General features: G+C 34.7%; 2 protein-coding genes across 2 annotated transcripts; both read left to right on the plus strand.

The window, feature by feature from the left end:
- Positions 1-1,875: 1,875 nt before the first annotated feature.
- LOC149253373 (flavonol synthase/flavanone 3-hydroxylase-like) lies at positions 1,876-2,859 on the plus strand. Its single transcript, XM_089456818.1, has 2 exons — positions 1,876-2,233; positions 2,335-2,859. The coding sequence occupies exons 1-2, from the start codon at positions 2,051-2,053 to the stop codon at positions 2,545-2,547; spliced, it is 396 nt and encodes a 131-aa protein (XP_089312944.1). The 5' UTR covers positions 1,876-2,050; the 3' UTR covers positions 2,548-2,859.
- An 11,542-nt stretch (positions 2,860-14,401) lies between these two features.
- LOC149253374 (TMV resistance protein N-like) lies at positions 14,402-19,033 on the plus strand. Its single transcript, XM_089454463.1, has 7 exons — positions 14,402-14,521; positions 15,013-15,509; positions 15,650-16,757; positions 16,844-17,140; positions 17,230-17,352; positions 18,438-18,500; positions 18,593-19,033. Exons 1-7 carry the CDS (start codon positions 14,402-14,404, stop codon positions 19,031-19,033), a joined length of 2,649 nt encoding a protein of 882 aa, XP_089310589.1.
- The last annotated feature ends 3,680 nt before the right edge of the window (positions 19,034-22,713 follow it).

The raw sequence follows: 22,713 nt of genomic DNA on the forward strand, positions 1-22,713 counted from the left end.
TCACTAGAAAAGTAACCAGGAAGAAGAGTAAATAAAATCATTTCTATAGTAAGACTCTTAGGCAAGCTAAAAACCAGTGGTAAGATATTGATGCAAAAAGTACCATGTTCAAGGGCAATGTGACTAACAATGTCATTTTAACTAATAAAATAATCAAATTAATTTCTATCCCTTCTTTTTTGGGTATCTCTTTCATAGTTTAGCCAGCGTGGAAGAAAAGATAAATAAGCTTGATAATGTCTTTTTTTTTTAAGTTTTAACGAGCTTGGAAAGGAGATAAAAAATATTCGATAAAGTTTTTTCTTCCATGTTTAAGGAGCTGGAAGAAGAGTAAACAAGGAGCTCGAAGAAGACATAATAGTACGCTTGATATAGAGTATCTTTTTCGTGAGGTTTTTAATGAACTTGAAAATGATGATCGATATCCTTAAGATTAAGGATCATAAGGACACAAAAGAAGCTCATTTTGAAGAAATGAGTGGTATAAAACGCAGCAATTGTTCCCATCCTTAAGGAAAGTGATGTAAAAATGTTGCGGAATAAAGTAATGTAAAAATGCTTAGGATAAAAACCACTCATCGTAGCAGTTTCTCGAGGAAGCATAAGAACACTAGGCGAAAGATAGAAATATGGCCAAGTGTAGTGTGATTGCAACGAGGAAAAAAAGACCATAGCATATGAACACATATAACGAGGCAAGGAAATGCATAACAATTATCGCAAGGTAGATAGTGGTGGAATCGTCTCCAGGGATAGCTAGAAGATAGCAAAGAAGAGAAAGTGAGGCGTGGCCGAAAAAGAAGGATTCTGAGTTAATACAAAGAAGAATTTCAAGCTCTGCCGTGTAAGATATGACGTGCAAATATAGATTGATTAATGTCAAAACTTATGGAATTCGACCTAAAGTGCAATGAATATGGAAATGGGGGTTGGTAATGCAACAAAAATGGAAAGGAAAGAACTACCCTATTTGCGAACTTTAAAATAAACACACTTAAAATATGTTGAAGTGACAGTAAATTAGTATGTTAAAAAAAGTTGAAATGAACCAGAAATGAAATGAAACACCCTATTAAATTTGTCAGGTTTTTTGTAACTCTAATATCTATTTTGATTATTTTTAGCAAAGAATATTAACAATCTTTTTAGCCTAGAAAATTAAGGAAATCCCTGTCATATTTAGAGAAAATTTGGCAAGGATTTTTGTAAATCCAAGTTATAGTTGTTAAACTTCAAAATATTTGCTGTACTAGACGTTTTTTATGGTGCTGAATCCATTTTCACCATCAAAAACACGATTCAAACATTGTCTCTACAAATTTTTCGTTTTTTATGGTGCTGAATCCATTTTCACCATCAAAAACACTATTCAAACATTGTCTCTACAATTTTTTTTGAAATTTTTTGCCCAGATTCCAACCACTTTTGATGGTCCGGACAATTCCTCCATCTCGCTAGACAACTCCTCTGCCTCGCTAAACAACTCCATTTTTTTTTTCACTATATTTAACGGACAAATCAAATTACCCTATGATGGTCAAATTACACGGGAGGATAAGTTGTTCCAGCATTAAAGCGACACTGGAAGATAGATTGTTACAGCATTAAACCATGTTGACTTACATCTCGGACGCCAAGTTTCTCAAAAATCGAGAGAGGGAGGTCACACAGTCCAGACGGCTTGGTGCGACTAATGCTAACGGAATAACGTTAACGAAGTGAGCTGCAATAACGGAATCGGAGGAGGATGTCAAAAACGGGCCAACAGAAAAGGTGCCCCTTAACTTACGGCATTTGGATGCGATATTATGCGGCAAACAATAAAACCCATGCTATTGGGTATTGAATGCCCTCTAAGACACCATATTTAATGCACTCTAAGAGCTTGACGGGACAGCCCTGGTCATTCTCCTCCGCCTCCGCCTCCGCCTTGATCGCCACCGCCACCACCATTCCATAAGAAAGCTCGCATATACGATACATACGATACACGATATACAATGTACGCATACGTACGCATTTAATTGGCGAATTTGAATTTTGAGTTTGAATGCGAAGCCCGCTCTCACAGCCGGAACTTGCTCTGGGAGTTGAGCCCCACACAGACATGTCGGCCCTCACTCTTCTTATACCAAACGAAGTTCCAGGACTTCAAGTGTTCAATGATGGTCACTGGGTTTCTGCCACTTACATTCCAAACGCTATCATCGTCCATATCGGCGACCAGCGGGAGGTTACTAAGTTTCTTTCTATGGGTTTTTCTTTGTTTTTTCTCTCTTCCTCTCTGGACTCGTAATACCATAAATTTTGATTGATGAATTTGTGGATGTGAAGATATTGAGCAATGGGAGATACAAGAGCGTTTTGCATAGGAGCGTGGTGAGCAAGGAGAGGGTGAGGATGTCGTGGCCAGTGTTCTGCACCCCACCTCTTGACACCGTCGTCGGCCCCATGAAGGAGTTGATCGATGAGAATAACCCTCCATTGTTCAAATCCAAAACATACAGAGAGTTCAAGCATTGTAAGATCAACAAGCTGCCCCAGTAGAAAGCTACCACTCTTGTTACAGCAGCTTTGTTTGTTTGCTTAATAATTCCAGGCATTAGTTATATAATCTCATGATCATCATAGCTTAACATGTAACTTTCATGGTAATCGTTCGTTTAATAGTTTCAGCTTTGAATAACTCTAGCCATGGTTGCTTAATGACTCTTGTGATGAGTACAATCTCATAGTCATGATGGCTTTAGTGTGTAGCTTTCATGGGTAATCGCTAAGGTTTCATGAGCAATAGTTTCAGCTATGAATAGTGTATGGTGCAAAATATGTTTTATCAAATAGTTTTCGGTGATTTCTCAACCGATCTGGCCATAAATTGCATTTAGTTTAAGAAGGCAAGGGTTTCAGTCCTTTGACATTATTTGCGTTTCGTTTAAAATGACAGAGGAAAATGGTTGGTTCAAATCATTTGGAATCCTCACATTTCTTATTATCATTATATTTCTATATAATCGTTCCTAAGATTGCTTTCAGAGCCTGCTTTCCATTTTCAGAGTCCTAAGATGCCTTTGAAAGCCAAGCTCTCCATTTTCAGTCTCCACATTCTTGGTTAATCTTGGATTAAAATGTTGTTGTCTCTATTTTCAGTCTTCATATTCTTGGTTAATTTTGGATTAAGATGTTGTTGGTGTAGGTATAGAAAAATATTTTATTTAATTAATAAATATTAATATTGATTTTTTTTTCAATTTCCTAACTTTATATTTAACTTTTGGCTACTAATTTTGATTCTTATGTATTTATTATAATTTTAAAATAAAAATAAAATTCTTAATTATTTATTATAATTTAAAAATAAAAATCTATTTTAAGTAATATTATTTGTATTACAAATATTTATATAAATATTTTTCCTAGATTTTAAACATTTAACTTTAAAATTTTGTTTTAAATGGAAAACAGTGGAGTGATAGATTGTCAATATCAATACTCAAATTGTCAAATCTATCCATTTCAATGAGCCCTGTTTATTTAATCGGTTAAGTTTAGTATATTTAGATTTTTTATTCAAAAATTAGTATTTCAGTGATATTACAATTTACTCAATTTTAAAAACAAAACTATATGAACAAAATAAAAAGTAATTTATGGAACACTATTTAAATATACTCGATATGCTAAAAGGTAAAAAAATTTAAATTTGCAAATAGATGTGATAGGAAGTTTGGGAAAAAATGATATATTTGAAGGAACCATCATCTTATGACACTTTGTTTTTTTTTTAACTATAAATAAACAAAATTTTATGAACAAAATAAAATGTAATTTATGGTACAATACTAGATATGATAAAAAGTAAAAAGATTTAAATTTGCAAATAAGATGTGATAGGAAGTTGGGAAAAACATGACATATTTGAAGGAACCATTATCTTATGACACTATTTTTTTTTTTTTAACTATAAATAATGTAGTTAAGTTTGGAATCAAATAAGCATTTTCAATTTATCTAATTATTTGCTAGCTACATCCACACCAAGATCACATAATACCTTAAACACCCAGTAACATTGGGAACACATAGATATTGAGGCATTTGCAGCAAATGTCCAAAATTTACAATGCATTCTACATATCATTTACTTTTGTTTTACATTCTAGTAACTATAGAAACAACAAAATCATGTAATAGAACATCATGAGTACAACAGGTATTGGTCACCTTGGAGTGGAGATTTGATCTTGGCCTTTCTACTACTACTTGCACTCCCTTGTTGTCATCTGTGTCCAAGTGTGAATGTTGATGTGCTCCGACCGAATGTTAGTGACCCACCGGTTGACCTCCAAGCATACTCTATGAGTATTCTTTTTCCCCACAGATCCCCTCGCTGCAATGGGCCTATACAATAGAGGAAGAAAACTAGTTGATGGAGGTGAGCACCCATGGTTAACGAGTCCCCTCTCTAAATGCCTTCACCTCACCAAACTCACTATAGCTCGTAGTCACTCACAATAACATAATCCCATCCATCGAACAGTAGGGTAAGCAAAAGTCCCATCTCCCATAGCTTGCCCTTTAATTTATAAGAGGCTTCATAGATGACACTTAGCACTTCATGCATAATTAATTATTTTTATTAATCCAAAAGTCTGATTATTCACCCACCCATGTGTCACCCTCTTACTAAGGCTCTCCAAAATTATTTACTTAAAATTCTAATTCAAACATAATATTTTTCCTCACCCCAACGAGACTTTCTATATCTTCTCTTAGTTGTCTCTTGACCCCCTTTTTCTACTCAATTTGTGTTTGTTACTGAAGTGAACTGACAAGTATAAGATTTGGTCCCCCAACTACCTCTTAATTTAACTCAAATTGTCTCTTGGATGGAGATTCTTGTATTGGCTCTTGCCACATGGAGGTTCTCTAAATGTCCTACAATCTAATTTATTAATATTTAATTTTATTCACCACCCTCTTTTCTTATGGGGTTAAAAATCCATTAGTACTAATCTTTTTAATTCGCTCTATGTCCATCCCCCCCACTCTTGCCTAGTAAAACACTTATGCACATTTTCTACTCAAAATTTCCCAAATGAGGGGAGGTAGAGTTCTCAAGTGGTCCAATTTTTTTTATTTCTTCCTATTCTCCCTTTACCCCAATTTTTTTTTCTTGGTTAGATAACTTGGCTTTAAAACTTTATTTACCACATTATGTGAATTAGTATGATTATCATATTATAGTAGTTTCATCATGATGCCTAGTGTGCAAAGTCGGTTATGCCCTTCAATAACTTCCCTTCGAAGTTCCAAGGGTGCCACGTCAAACAGTTTCTTCTTGATGCTAAGGATACGAAATCGGTCGTGCCCTTCAATAACTTCCCTTGAAGTTCCAAGCATGCCAATTTGTATGCCCTTCAAGCATATAATGATTACGAGGGGAAAGCTAAGTGTGATTGTGGGGAATGATATCCTCTCTTATGTCACCCTCTATAGTGAGACTAATGGTGTTGGGAATCAAGGAATATTCCTTGATGTGTGCCCCCCAGTAAAGTCCTCATCAACAACCCAAATTGGGACCTGCCCCCATGACATCGTTATCTTCAAGGAGAAGGTATCCCAACCCTTCCATCCAAGTCATGATGAAATTTCTAGCAGGTGAAATCAGGGACATTGTCCTACCCCTCTCATGAAGTTCCATCTATCTGTACAACCCCATCACCCATATGTGAGTCATTCGGCCAAGCAACTAACATGTGCCTTCATCCACTAACATGTCATTAGAATTTACAACAAAATTCAAACTGAACTTTAAAATTTCAAAGAAAAATATTCAATTCCATCAAACTAGATGTCATCGACTCATCACATACAAATGCATCTAGTGGTCTCTTGCCATACTCGATAATCATTAGTAGTAATGTTTTACAATGTTAATCATTGAGATAATAACATATGTTAAATCATCAACATGACATATTCATCAACATCGTTGTTCACTATGAACCAAAACTAATGTAAGTAGCCAACATAATGAATGCGTCCATCACAACTATTATCATCATAATATTGGTAGAAAACATACATATCTATCACAACTATCATCATCATAACATCAACTAGGAAATAAACACATCCATCACAACTATTATTATCATAACATCGATTAGGAAATAAACACATCCATTACATCTATCATCGTCATAACATCAACTAGGAAACAAATGCATCCATCACAGTTGTTGTCATCACAACATCAATTAGATAACAAATATAACCATCACATCCACTAATAGTAGAGTCAAATAGCTAGATCCTCAACCTGAGGTCCTCAAAGAATACTGAGTGAGCCTTAATGCTATATTAATGATATTGTCATATCAGGGATAGTCAACTAGAGCGAGGCACTATAATATAAGTACAATTGATGTAAATTGACATTTTATATTGGGTACCATAATACTGTAACAAAAATTAATTATAAGTTAAAAAAATTTCATAATAAAATTGCAATGAAACTTCGATTAAAAATATTATTACATGTTTTTTTCAAATTATATAAATTTAATTCATATATTAAATTTTTTATAATTAATATGCAATGAGCAGTCATTCTCGGAACTTGATTCCTAAGGTAACATTTTCATTGATTAGATAGATGCATAAGCACCCATATCAAAATGATTTAGGGTAGAGATTATAGGCACAAATATATGAGGATCTATGCCTATGTGGAGGGCATAGGGAAGTTCTTTCTATGGTCCTCTCACCTTTCAGTGGTCCTCTCACCTTTATTTCTATGGTCCTCCCGCCTTTCATTATTAAGATAACGTCAACGTTCCGCCTCATGTTATATCGCAGTGGGCCTCTCTTGAATGGCTAAATAGCTTGGTTTCTCACTCAAGCCTCAATTCCCTGATCTGCCTCATTCAATGGTCAAGGACTAAATAGTAATTTAAACGTAACTTAAGCCGTAAGTTATACGTAAGATCCATTGCTATACCATGCAAGGTCCAGATTCCACATCGCAGTGGTCCTCTCACCTTTATTTCTATGGTCCTCCCACCTTTCATTATTAAGATAACGTCAACATTCCGCCTCATGTTATATCGCAGTGGGCCTCTCTTGAATGGCTAAATAGCTTGGTTTCTCACTCAAGCCTCAATTCCCTGATCTGCCTCACTCAATGGTCAGGGACTAAATAGTAATTTAAACGTAACTTAAGCCGTAAGTTATACGTAAGATCCATTGCTATACTTATTGGCGTGAGGTTTGTACGTAATGTCCATTGTAAGATCCATTGCTACACTTATTGGTTCGGGGAGTAGAGCTATTGGCTCATAGGATTCTTTGATGGCTTCAGGTTAAGCATTTCTTAGTGCAAGCTCTAACCACGGCCGAGGTGGAAGCTCTGGTGGCAAAAGAGCGTTGAGGAAGAAGAACGACTCTACATAGAGCACAGGCTTTGGACCCTACATAGAGCACAGGGTATTTTTGAGCTGTTTCTTCTGTTTTACGCTTTTAAATGGTTGTTATTTCTTAAAAAATAATACTGCATATTTAACTTATCTTTCGAGGGTTTTTTTCTTTTTTCCAAATAGAAAAAATCTCTTTCTATTTTGAATTCGATAGATGTGGGAGATAGAAAGACTGGATTTCAGAGATTATGTCTCTAAGTTTCTGCATAGGAAACCCACCTCATGATGCTAAAATTTAGAGGGATATAAGAACTGTATTTAATGTTGAGTCTAGACTGAATTAGGGACGATACATGGAAATCATTTAATTACCTCTTGGGTTCCTCTGGTCACCGCTATGTGCAAGACTGACCTATGCCTACCTGTTGACCGCTAGTATAGGACATTATGTGGAACAAAGCTGTGCAAACGTTTGAAAATGCTCCGTCTGGTACCCGGACGTTACCGGCAAACTGGGGAAATAATCATCTAACAAAAAGGGAACAAATATAATTACCAACAAAACAAATTATGTTCAGCTGTTCATTCAAAGCAAATTATGTTCAGCTGTTCATTCAAAGGGATTACTAACTGGGATTGCAAGTCCAATTCTCATGGAGCTGTGATGCCTGAATAAAACTTTACATGTAATAAAGATATGTTCGTAGTGCAGGCATATATATGTATGTACACATCATGAAGTCCAATGCAAAAGATATTATCGCCTAAAATATTCATACATGAACTACACTACGTTTTTTAGGCTTTGTAATATTTGAAATTAGGGTGTAAATGCTATGCACCAAGGTAGATGTTCTAAACAGCTACACTTGTCCACCTATAGAACCAAAAGCATGTCTTCACAGTTTGGGTTTACCTTGACTGAACCCCAACGGGGATAGTACAATGTTGCCACATTGAATTGTTTCGATAGAGATAGGTTATATGTTAATATTTTACTTTTATTCCTAATTTAGTTTAATGGTTTTTATTTGTTAATTTATTTAGATTATACATATTGAGTGCATTTTATGATATAAGGGCTTGATAGATCTGGAGTTAAGATGGACTTAGGTTGGTTTTTATATACACATACCGGATCAAATCTCTTGAGATGCAAATCTCTTTTAAGTGAAAAGAGATTTGATTCCTCTTGGGGCTTGATAGATCCGTGGTTAACATGGATCTAGGTTGGTTTTTATATACATATACCACATCTAGGTTGGATACTTATGTTGAAATTTAACCAAAGAGACAATTAAAAATTTACTACGAAAGATTTACTGAGGAAATACATCAATACAACAACAATAATAAAACACACACATTGCACAAAATATTTTCCCTAGGAAAACCCCAACTCTGGAAAAATCCAACCCAATGAAATTTCATTAGCCTTGGCCAAAACCATGGCCAACCAGACCAAGTGAACCTTCCCCACATTATAATGAAGTTTTCCTACTTTTTTATAGGCTCCATTACATTCAATACCATGGGCTAAAAACCATGGGTACACTATACCATGTGCCCAAACCACTGTTTAATCTGGTCAACTTTGACTTTATCCTCGAGTCAATTTTACTGCCCCCCTTAAACTTGACTTGGGGTTCCTTGAATAAATCCAACCATAGTGAGTCCGCCCAACCCAAAATTTACCAGTAATTACCGAGGAGTACACATTCCTTTCAAGCTCTTACAAGAACATGCCCATTCACATGCAATAATTTTTCAACTCCATTATAATAAATTTTTTTTGGTAAATTCTTCCATTATTTCTATCCCAACCCATCCTCTCACCTTGAGAGGCTCTATGCTCTTCTCTCCAAAACCAACTTCCATCGCTACAACTTATAATGAACCATCATTTCATTTAAGTAACACTTTGCATACAACCAACGCTCAGATCTCTCCTTCTACGAGGCCAATACAAACCCTTGGCAATAGAAGCATCCCTCTAAAGCCACATTTATCACTCAGATCTCTCCATCTACGAGGCCAATACAAACCCTTGGCAATAGAAGCATCCCTCTCAAACCACATTTATTTCCCATACTACGCCTAGAAAATATACTAGAGAGATAATTAAAAAATTACCACGAAAGATTTAGTGAGAGGAAATACATTAATACGACAACAATAATGAAACACACACATAATGGACAAGATATTTTCTCTGGGGAAAGCCCAACTCAATGAAATTTCATTAACCTTGGCCAACCCAACCAAGTGAACTTTCACCGCTCACCTTCTTGACCTTACATTAAAATGAACTATTCCCAACCTTTTATAGGCTCCATTACATGCAATACTAGGGGCATAAAACCATGGGTACACAATACCACATGCCCAAAACCTCCACTGTTAGATGGTCAAACTTAAATTTATTCTTGAATCAAGTTTACCTAACAACTTCTCTCTCTCTCTCATCCCTTTTCTACTCTCTCCATACCTCTCTCCTTCTCTCTTCCTTGCTCTCTCTCCCTTTCTCCCCCACCATCTCTATCTCTCTCCCCCCATCTCTCTCTCTCTACGCCTCCCTCTCTCCTTCTCTCCCCCCTCTCACATCTCCATCTCTATCTCCCACTCTCTCTTCCCTTTATCTCCTTCTCTCTCACCTCTCTTCTCTATCTTCCCTCCTACCCTCTCTCCCTCCCTTTCCCTTTCTCGCCCCCATCTCTCTCTCTACACCTCCCTCTCTCCTTCTCTCCCCCTCTCTCTCGTCTCCATCTCTATGTCTCCCACTCTCTCTTCCCTTTCTCTTCCACTCTCTCAAATATCCTCTCTATCTTCCCTCCTACCCTCTCTCCATCTCTACCTTGTCACTTTGTCTCTCTCTACATCTATCTCTCTATGTGTTTGTTCTTCCCTCCCTCTCTCTCCCCCTCCAACTCCATCTTTTTCTCCCTCCTCTATCCTCTTCCTACACTCCTCTCTCCGCCTCTCTTATGCCTCCCTCTCTCTCTTCCCTACCCATCACTCTCTCTCTCTCAACTTCCAGCTCTCTCAATATCTCCCTCCCTTTCTCCTTCTTCCCCCCTCTCTCCCTCCCTCCATCCATATGATGGAGAATTTTCACTCTATGTAATCAATTTTATATGTAATATCTAAAATATTTTACTTTTAATTTTTATTTTGAAATGAGTTATGGTTTTTATAAGCCATGGTATTGTAACAAAGCCTATTTACAAGTTAATAATATCCATGGTAAAGTGGAATTGGATATCCATGGTTAAAAAACTTGTTACATTGTAAGCATTAAGTTTTTGCGTGTTTATTAATTAAATTTAAATATGGTTATGGAATCGTTATTAGTCCCTACCAGGCTTGGAATTTGATGTCTTCCGTCAGAATGACATCTGATTTTAAATTTAAACCATCAAAAATTATAATACCTATACCATTTAAGGGATTTTCCACTTAGCATAAGTTTAAATACAAGTAGTTGGCTGCACTCTCAATCTCTCCTACGTGTTCGCATTGTCCGCATTAACTCCACAATTCAGCCATAAAGCATAATTGAATTGAATATTTATAACTGGGAATTCAGGTTTCCAACAACTGTTCTGCACTCTCAAACTCTATCACTGGGATTACTCATAAAAATTTTGGTAAAATATTGCACTCTCAAGCTCTATAACTGGGATTACTCATAAAAATTTTGGTAAAATATTTTTATTTTTGGAAACCGAATGCAATTGACTTTTATCTATACGATTCACGTCAATTTGTTGTATAATGCAATGTCGTATAACACCCATAATTATTTCTAGTTAGAATTTGTGTGTTTATAACTAAATTGGTTAAGGGTTCAAACTTTGTACAATCCTAATAACCAAATTGTTGTCTCAACTAAAAACTTTATGGAATAATATTTTAAGAAGACACCATATGATTATAAGTTTTTAAAATGATTATTATATAATAATATGATTGATTGCATATATCAAATTCCAAATTTGATATGTTATTTATTTGTGTGAACTTGTCATATGCATTTTGAAACTTCACATATTCAAATTTCAATGGATTGAGATAGCATTCATATTAATAGTATTGAATGCACCCAAAACTTTAAATTTCTTGGCATAAGCGTATATATGCACTTCACACTTCCTCAAGAGTTGAGAGGCCATCCTGATCCCATTCGCATGCCCAACCAGGGTTTAAAATGTCTATAGTTTACATGGTCGCTATCAGTGCAGTAAAGCATTGAAGTATTTTGAGGTGTTTTTGACTTGTTAAAGAAATACTAAGACTTATTCCCAAGGTGATTGTTGATTGTTGAGGTTGTACGTTTGATTGAGGCGGCTAGTTTTATGAGTTTTATGAATGTACATGGTTTTAGGTTAATAAAAATTTAGTTGTTTCAGTGAGTGGTATGCACTTGAGTTGGAGGCTTTTCTTATTTAAAAAAAAAAATCAAAATGCTATTGTGTATTTTTTAGGATTAATTTAATTGTATTTTTTGGTGGAATTTTAAAAATAATTTAATTGGTTTTTTTTAGGTTTAATGTTGATTTAATTAGTCATAATATATTTTGGGTTGTTTTATAAATTAATTGTTTTTATGATTAAATGAAATTGAAATTCAATTTAATATAATTATAACACATAACTCTTAAATAAGAAGTAAGGATTAGTTGTTTTACTTATATTTTCTAAAGTCTGAAGAATTTATAATATTTTGTATGAGTAAGAATAAAAATAAATTATGAATATCTCATTATTATAAATCTTTTAGTCAAAAGCATTAAGTATGAGTCTTAGAATTTTTTTCTTTATCAACTCTCTCTCTCTCTCATACTAAATTAAAATCATATAAAATTTAAAGATATAAAAATTAATGGAATTAAGGTCTAATTATTTTTCATTATATATATAGAAAGTTATCATATGATTAACAAAATCTATATCCTTAAATCCACTTTGCAAATTGAAATAATTTTTAATGTCAAATATTTTATAACATAAAATAAAATTGAGAATGAAATAACTTATTCCTTTAATTTGAAAATAAGAGACTATATGATTAAAAAGAGAGAGAATTAAACAAAAGATATTACTATGGAATAAAGTTGCAACAATTAACATGTTTATTCTAACTTAGGGAAAACAAGGCACTTTTAGAGGAAGATTAATGAAAGTTGAGATGCAAAAGTAGTTGAAAGAGAGTTTTGAGATAAGGGGAGGTTGACATTCACAAATTTGCATAGAACGCAAAATGAAGAGCATGAAAAATACAAAAACGCCAACAAATTTCCTTTTGATAGGCAGAGAGGATTTGAAATTCCAAGCTTGGTCCCTACGAAGGCTACACTCTAACAATCAATTTGTATGTTCATCACTATTAGTTTAGCATGAATCAATGAAAATTATAATGCTCAACTTTGAAAAATATATATTTGTTTTTCAATATTATTAAAAAAAATAAAATTCAAACATTTGATTGGACCATAACTTGAAGGTTTTATTGCAACATTTGCACAATATAATACCACTTGGATAATTGGTTCAATTTATTAATTAATGCCAAAACAAGACTATAAGATGATTTGTCTATCAAATATTATTAATTTAGCATTCACGAATATAACCTATAATTATTTATGTAATTTGAGCACAATTTCTAACCTGAATTGACGGAGCTAAATATTTATCAAACATAAAATGTAACTTAATATTTATCAAACATTTAATTCTATATAACTATGCTTTTGATTATATATTTTAAAATTTTCCAATAATAAAAAAGCTACGATCTTTCTAGTGATAAACTACAACCAACCTGACACGTGTCTTTTTCTTTCCATTTATTTTTATTGAATTTCTCCACACTTACCACATATGCCTGCGACCCACTTTCTCTTTCTAACATTTTTCCATTATTTCACACTGACTTGGAAATTCTACACAGTTTTGATGTAAATCAAGAATTTCCGGAGTGTTTGTTTATTTATATCTCTAATCCTAATAAGACATTGCCAAGAACCTGCAGGACATCATCACAGTGAACGAGTCATGTGAGTTCAAATACCATAATGGGCGTCATCTACATTTTTACGTTGTTATGCATTGGCTGGCAATACTTAACGCTGTAGAGGTGCACTTGCCAATCATTATTAATGGTGGATTTTGCTTGCCCAACAAAGAGCTGGTACAGTTCCTGTGAATTAACAAGCTATTCATGCTGTTTTTCTCAATTAATTTCAATAGGAATTTACGTTTATCCATCATCCTATATAATCACAAATACTACTCTGTATATCATCAAGCTGGTTGACACGGGATCTAATTACAAAGCAGTATTTACTACTCAGTATATCAAGGTTTACACGGGGATCTAAATTATTAAAATTCTACACAAAGCAAAGCATTCTGTAGCCGGGTGCTGCTTGCTAGCCCACACATTCAGAAAGTACAATTCCTGTGAGGCCGACGGGTTAAGCATTTAATTTTATCCATCAGTTTAGCTTGGAATTTCAAATTTGTTCCGGCTGTCGAGTTAAAATTCGTTGACCGTTAGTTTTCACATATTTGTTATTTTTTTCGTGTTAATCATATTTATTAGTGTTAATTTGATTTTACTTTTATTTATTATTATGCAACTTCTCATTATTTAATGTAACATGGTTGTGGTGAAGTAAAAGAGGGTCTATTTTATTTAGGGATTCATCATAGTTTTTGGAAGTTAAAAATTTTCGAGTCCTAGCAATGCAGCGATACTATGAAACTAAGGTGGGAATAGAGTACGAGAATGAGAAAAGAAATCCAAATCAATAAGCAGAAAAATTTTGTTATTGATATTAAAAAAAATTGTAATAAGAAAAGGCCTCTCGAAAAACAGTGTTAAATTATTTTCTATACAAGATAAATAACTAGGTCTTAAATTATTTTCCGTACAAGATAAACAACTAGCTCTGGCTTGTTCTGTTCATGGCAAACCAATGGTGGTCAACTCAATTAATTGCAGATCCATGCTTTTCAACGCAGAGTTTTTGGACCGGCTTTTCAATCCAATGGTGGTCAACTCGATTGATGGCAGATCCATACCTTTCAACAAAGAGGTTTTAGACTGCTTCTCAATCACTACCTTACATTACATTCAATCTTGTGGAATGGAAATGTAATCTGTAAGTCAGAGAAAAGATGGTGCGGAGTTATGGATGTCTAAATTCTAAGAGCTCCCAGTTCGGGAAATGATTTATCCATAGAAATAGGAGGGAAAGGGTCTATGTGAAGTCTTAATTGCTTGATTCAAAATCAACCCTACCTCCAACAAATGATTACCAGATAATTTAAATAACTGCACGTCACATTTACAGTTGGAATTTATTTTTTTTTTAACCCGTCACCGGGGATGTTTTAAGATTTTCATTTACCATGAAATAATCTGGAACGTCAAATTCCAGCCCTGCATCGGTGGATTGGCAGATCAAATGACTTTATTTATAGTTTTCCTCTTTGCACAATTTTATATTACTTTCGCAGTTGAATGCATCAATCGTCTTTGTTTGGATCATCTATTGAATCTAATATAATCTATTTCCATTTGCAGGAGGTGATAGTTATGGAGGTGCAGGTGGCAGAGATAGTGCCGGAAACATTAGTGTTTATAAACCATAGAAGACCGGACGTGAAAAAGACGCTTGCCAGCCTCATATACCATCGCCTCATAAACTGCGGGTTCAGTGTCTTTCTGGATAGAGACGAAATTCGCACGGGAGATAGTATCACATTTGCCATCAGCACCGCCATTCAGTCTGCCTCTCTTCACATTGCCATCTTTTCAGAGACGTATGCTGAATCCAGTTGGTGTTTAGATGAAGTGTATTGGATTATGAGATCACATCATAAGCGCAACACAAAGGTTATTCCAGTGTTTTTCGACGTTCAGCCTACCGACCTTCGTCACATTGAGAATGGTCGTTATGCAAAAGCCTTCGAAAATCACCAACACAAAGGTAGAGTCACCATAGAAGTCATTCAGAAATGGAAGAGAGCCCTCAATGAAGCCTCACATATTTCTGGTCTGTTATTCAAAACAAAAGAAAGGTAATAAGGCTTTCATGCTTCCGCGGTTTCAATTTATATATACAGGCTTTACAATTTATCTGTTCAAAATGTAGTAAATTTATGAGAATTTTTAGAGGTATCAAATTTCGTTCTTACTAAACATCTATGTGGCTTATTAGTGACCTTGGCGAACTTTTGGAGAAAATTGTGAAAATTGTAGTACAAGAGATACTTCAATCGGAACCACTAGAAGTCGGTAAATACTCAGTCGGCCTGCTCCAAGCAGCGGAGGATTTTCAAAATGAAATTAAGAAACAAAGAGATCCAGTAACTGTTGTGGGGATCACTGGAATGATTGGTGTAGGAAAATCAACTCTCGCTAGATATCTCTATGGCTTGAAATGTTCCGGCTTTACCCGATCATGTTTTTTATGTGATGTCAGGAAAAGGGATTTACTATCCTTGCAAAATAAGCTCCTTTTTGATCTGCTGGGTGATCGTCTCAACCATATTGACAACATCTATAAAGGGAGGAGTATTTTACGAAATTGTATACGGCGTCTCCCGAAAATTTTTGTGGTTCTGGACGATGTTGATCTTATGGATCAAATAGATGGTCTGCTAGATACGGATGACCTGTCCTCTGGGAGTCTCATATTGATCGCATCTCGTGATCAGGATTTACTCAGACGCTCGTCTGCAAGAACTATGGTATATTATGTAAAGCCGTTGCATAAAATTCACGCCCGAGAGCTCTTCTGCCGCCATGCTTTCTCTGAATCTAAGGCATCTGAAGAATTCGAAGGTCTAATCGAGGAGATCCTGAAGATATGTGAGGGGTTGCCTTTGACCTTAAAGGTTTTGGGAGGACTCTTTCTTGGCCAGTCTGTAGAGTACTGGAAGTGGCAGTTGGACAAACTCTCTACAACTCTGCTTTCCGATGTAATTAACCCATTAAAAGTGTGCTATGAAGCTCTGGACCCTGTAGAGAAGGAGGTGTTCTTGGACATTGGCTGTTTCTTAGTTGGAGAAGAGCGAGAATTAGTGGTTCGAGTTTTGGAGGGATTATATGAAAACAACAGAATTGTTGGGTATCTGGAAAGTCTCCGTCAAAAATGCCTCGTGGACGTTCATGGTGACGAGTATGGAAGTGTTAAAATTACAATGCACAATCAAGTTAGAGATTTGGCAAGACATATTGCCCGGGAAGAGCTTCGTGCGTTGCCGACACTTCAGCCGCTACGACTTTCTAGCTCAGATGATGTACAGCAAATGTTGCAATCGCAGGTATGTAAATTTGATTGATTATTAATTTTTCTGTTTATTATAAAGAAAATAGACATTTTAACTTGCTGGCTGAATTTGATTTTCAGGCCGGATCACACATCAGGATACGGGGAATTCGGTCCTCCGAAACAATCCGGGGACATGACTTCGTGAATAATAAAACTGAGGTTGAAGGTATGCGTCTCTTTATAATTGAGCGTTCCTACTATCAGTCGGATATTTTTTATTCGTGGTATATCTCTGGAGATTTGGTATGGCTTCGCTTGCGCAAGGTCTCTTCATATCACTTTCCACCCTCGATCTCTCTGCGAAGATTAAGAGTTCTGGAAATTGAGGGTCGGGGCGAAACCCTCCAAGCGTTGTTCAACAGTTTTGACAATGACGTAAGCACATCGCAGTGAGTAGTGTTAAACTTAAATTTGTCATTTATGCAATTATGCGATCAAATTAACAGCTCATATGTGCTTTGCAGCCTCCCTTGCACTTAAGTGAGATGAATATTGATGCTATTCAGGGATGGCACAGATGGGACACTGCTCCCCTTTTCCGCTTTCTAGGATGGAAGGGAACAGGCGTGACAACATTGACGAAGCTCGTGTTAAATAATTTGGGGTTCCTAGACTCAATTCCAATTGAATTTTCCCAACTTCCAAACCTAAGACATTTAGATCTATCGGGGTTGCTCTAATCTGACTGAACTGCCCGAGAACACTTTCTCTGAGTTATTGCAACTTCAATATCTCTTATTGCGAGAATGCATCTCTCTTTCCATCCCACCCGATATTTTGGGAGAAATTTCCACTCTTGAGTATGTAGACTTCAAAGGCTGTCGAAACATGGTAGCTTTGCCTCTGGCAATCCCATCTCAAATACATTTAAGATATCTGAATTTACTAGATACTGGTTTATCAGAATTACCAGACTGTTTGGAAATACTAGACCATTTAGAACAACTAAAAATAGGGAGCCCACGGTTAACAAAGTTACCAATTTCTCTGGGCAAGTTGAAGGGTTTGACAGAGTTGGTTCTGGATGGATGCTCCGCTCTACGGCTTATCTTACCACAAGAAATTGAAGCACCGAAGATCAAGTTTTTGGCCATAAAACAAAGTCCAATATGCAACTTTACTTTCCAGGATAAGGATAGTGTTTTAAGAGATTTATCATTGAATTCCACATCCATATCCGAGATATGCATCCCTGAAGGTGTTCTATCCAGGCTCGAAACTATTGATCTTTCACAAAATAGTGTGCTAATGAAGGTCAACGCCTTGCCATCAGCACTAGTAAATCTAGACCTTTCATCCTGCCCCAAATTGAAGACATTAACAACTCTTTCAAATCTAGCAAATCTTAGATTCATCCGAGTAAGTTATTGTGTTGATCTGGAGACCCTGAATGTCGGAGGTCTAATATCGCTACAAGAGATTGAAGCGAGGGGATGTTGTAAGCTAAAAAGGCTGGAAGGATTGAGTAAGTGTGGACGTTTGGATCGTCTCAACATTTCAACCGACACGAGAACTATCTGGAATGACATCGGGGTAGTTTGGGTGAGTATATCGATCTGTGCACGGGTGTTGGTGTAAGCTTATATATTTAAATTTATTGCGATTTGAATTTAAAAACAACACTATATATTATTATTTCTCTTCCTAACTTAAAACTGGAAGTTCTGTGCAGACATCGCCATATCATGAAAAGTTATCTACTGCAAGCATTACTGGACTAGCGGATGTCAGGGCGGTGGGTGTTAAAGTTTTCTCATATAAGAATAATATTGTATAGTTTGGATTTTAGATTTATTCAATTGAAATGAATTCATGAAACTTTTGCAGATGTCTAATCGGAACGAAGGTCGTTGTATTTTGGGGAGTTTTAAGACCAAAATGGAGGATATCATGTATGAAACTTTCCAAATTCCTAAGAAGTTAGGAAATTTCCACTCACTGAGTGGTATATTGCTATGCGTTCTTGACGGTGGTTACAGTGTCAGTTCCCCTTGCTCTCGTGTACGGGTTACATTTCAAGAGGGCAATTGGAATAATGGTGACCCTGAACACGTCTACGAAACCTTCTGTGGAGGGGTAGGTGGAAGAAGGCTACACATCTTTTTATGGGCAGAGCATTCTAACTTGTTTAAAGATTTCAAAGTGCACAATAACATCAATGTGTATTTCAATTATGCAAAGGGTATAGAATGGGGACAGATAGTGAAGGTTGAGAAAGGGGAGGACGTTTTTGAAGTTTGCAAAGAGATCATCACTGCGTTTGCGTAAAAGGTTTATACCATCTCAACCCTTGCCAGGTTTATAAAACAAACAATAGATATTCGTTTTCACTCGAAGTGTTGACGTGTGATGCAAATGGAGATTAACGCATATATATTATATTTTTATAAAAATTATAAAAGAGTGGTATTTTATTTTTATTTTTATGAAAATGGAAGAAATATTTATTTTCATAAAATGGTATTTTGCCATATTTGGATAGATCACAAAATTGTCAACGTTTGCTTTTTCTTTTTCATAGAAGTGTGGTATTCAGTGTTCAAATTTGAACATAGTATAGCTTTTCTGAAGCCCTCTAGCGCGTTAAAGAAGTGTTTGACGAAATTTACGAGTCAAAAGAAATTTAAATTTTGATTTTTACAAGTTTTAAAAAAATTTAAATAATATTATAAAATGTCCTATGAAGCGTTGCGTGTGAGTAGGACATTTCAAAAAATCCCAGTTCTCTCACTAATGTAACACTCTAAAGTCTGCAGGAGGTTTTGCCAACACTCCAGAAAGTGCAATGAGACGTAATGGAGGTTGTTCAGCGATTCCTAGGTCATTAGTCATAATGGTAACAATGATAAGTTAGCAGTTATGATATGAGGTTTTTCCCAGATCATTAGTCATAATGGCAGCGATGAGAGAGTTAGCAGTCATGATATGAGGTTTATGTTTGCATTCGTTGATAACAGAGGTTTCTTTTTGCACTCATTGATAGCAGAGGAGAAGTAGCTATGTATTGGTATCCATGAATAGGGCATATTTTGAAGCTATCGGAGATTTAGAAGAAACAAATGACAAAAGACATAATTAACGATTATTTTGAGCCTGTGAATTTTCCCTACATGGATTTTTCCAATCCCAACCTTAAGGCTAGTGCAGCACAAGTTCCCAAAGTATTTTTAACTCAGTTTTAATTTTCAACTTTCATTTCCCTGGCCTTTCATTCAGTGCATTGAAAAATTATTATATATGGAATGGTTGATTGATCTTTATATAGTCATGTGTAGACTCTAGATTTTTTTATATCATCTATCATGTCATCATGAAGCTTTTTTGGACTAAGTCTTTGAACAAAGTCAAAGGCTTTTTTCCCTTCTTAAGGAGGAAACGATGAAATTGGTGCGGAATGAGAACCATCAAGGCTACACTCATTTTTTGGACTAAGTCTTTGAACAAAGTCAAAGGCTTTTTGCCCTTCCTGAGGAGGATCATCGAGGTTACACTTATCAAGCAGAATCTCTTAATCTTTCCATTCAACCCGAAGATTTGATGTGGATTTGTGTCTCCTTATATTTACTGCTTGTAATGCTCTGAAAAATCAATCCATTGAAGTATTTCACTTCATATTTTTTCATATATTCCTTTTTCTAGGGGATTTTAAGGGGAGTTATGAAGCTTATGAAGCGTTGATAAACCCAAGCAATTTCACGGTCCCAATAAATGGCCTTCAACAGGTATGCAATTCAACATTCGAAATGATATTTTTCATATTTGTCCAAGGCTTAGACATAGATTAAAGTGACAATATTGACATTTTTACATCATAATCATATACTACATTTTCTGTGGTATCTCCATTTTCCTTAATTTGTAAAATTTTATTCTTTCTTGTCAACCCACTATTAACACAAGATTGTTCAATTATGAGATTCACAAACCTTTTTTTTTTATCTTGTAAATAACTACTACCATCTACTACATCTTCGAGGATGTATTCCAGTACTGATCATGCATTCCTTACATTTTCCATGAAGACATCATTACTTTGAAACTCTCATGTTCGGCATGGAAATTTTGAGATAACATAATAAGCCCGATAGGGTTCTTTATTTAGGGTTTCTTTTTAGAAAACATCTGTATATAGACACATTAATCTCTTTCTTAATTTGAATTCTTATTTTATAGTAATAAATTAATACATTCTCATTTTATAGTAATAAATGAAATAAATTAGTTAAAGATGTATTTTTTATCGTGTTTAAAAATAGATTAAAGTGATAATATTGATGATTTTACATCATAACCAAATTTTCTATTGTATCTTCATTTTCATTCCTAATTTGTAAAATTTTCTTTCTTTCCTGTCAACCAACCATTTAGACAAGATTGTTCCATTTTGACAATCATTCAAACAAGATTGTTCAATTATGAAATTACCCATTAGATGGTGGAACTACGCTTAGTGATTCTAACATTTTTTATATTCTTGTAAATAACTACTACCATCTCTTTTCTATTTTTAGATTATTCCGTGATTGACAACCATAATGCTTACAAAATCCTAGCATTGTTGCCATTTGAACTTACTGTAATCAAGCTTACTATTAAGCCTAGCATTTGTAAAATCAAACTTTATTTAAAACCCCGTATTTCTTCTCTTATCTTAAAAAGCCTTTTTCTTTATTAACTCTCTAGTTTTTTAAAACATAGAAATTAATGCTATAAAAAAATTGAGAAATAATAAGTGTGCTTCCCATAAAATTATGTAGAGTTTTGAACCAGGGAGAAGTGTTAAAATGAAAATCCAAGGCTCTATTAATAACCACACAACTAAAGATTGGTCTGCCTACAGGGCTACAACTTAATTTTCTTTTTCCGGTTGGTCTTCCCAAAAGATATAGAATGCCAATAGCTATCCATACAACTACTATTGTGTCTCCCGCTTCATTCTCTCCATTATAAGTTGTGCGTGTGGGTGTCCATTTAGCTACTGATATGAAGGGTTTTTAGTGAGATGTTGAAATTATAGAAAAATTAATCGACATTGTTAATGAAAAGAAACCATATTATTAGAAAAAGACATCAAGGAAAAGAAACCGCATTATTAGAAAAAGAGATCAACCAAACTTGAATTCATTGTAAGGACCAAATTGAAAGCCATACAACTAACCAAGCTATACAACAACAACATTGCAGATGTGTATTACATATTACAATATTTCCCTATTAGATATGGAAATATTTCCTTTTAATTACATAAATTTTTGAATCTATAAAGCTTGAAGTTTTTAATGGAGATGAAAGTCTATTGATAGTATTCTTTGATTGAGCAATGTTAAGAGAAAAGTTCAATTCTCTTGGTTTTTGAAGGTATATATTTATTTTTTGGGGTTTGTTTTAAATTGTTTCAAGCTAAACAAAACATATAGTATAAATTAGAAACAAAACAAAACTAAAAAAAATTCCATTGTGCAAATAGATTTATATTTTCAATGAAAAAATTCAAATACTTTTGAAGATTATCTAATGAATAGAAGAAACATATGTTTACCTTTTTTTAATAGAATTTGAGAAAAATATTTGCCTATTTACTAAATTCTATTGAGATTTTATAGTGTTTTATTATAGCCACTTTTTAAATTTTAACGATTTAGAAGGACACCATTTCATTTTCGCATTTTTTTATAAAGAGTTTATTTAATATACACTTGTTAATAGAAGTACAATTTTTTTTTATAACTACTCATCTTTAAAGGGTTAGATAAATATATGCCCTTCCGACTAAAATTAAGACCAACTCTTCAAATTTGATCATTGGTGACATGGATCTTTTTCTTTTTATTAAAATTGTAGAATATTTGTTTTAAAATCGTCGAGATGCATAAAATGGTTTTCTTGTGAAAATTTGATTATTTGGATAGGTCACAAAATTTTCCATGTGGATTAAACTTGCTTTTTCT

The sequence above is a fragment of the Pinus tabuliformis genome, chromosome 7 (assembly GCF_031772625.1).
Source record: "Pinus tabuliformis cultivar Carrire ecotype Pingquan chromosome 7, CPIR1, whole genome shotgun sequence".
NCBI classification, from domain to species: Eukaryota; Viridiplantae; Streptophyta; class Pinopsida; order Pinales; family Pinaceae; genus Pinus; species Pinus tabuliformis.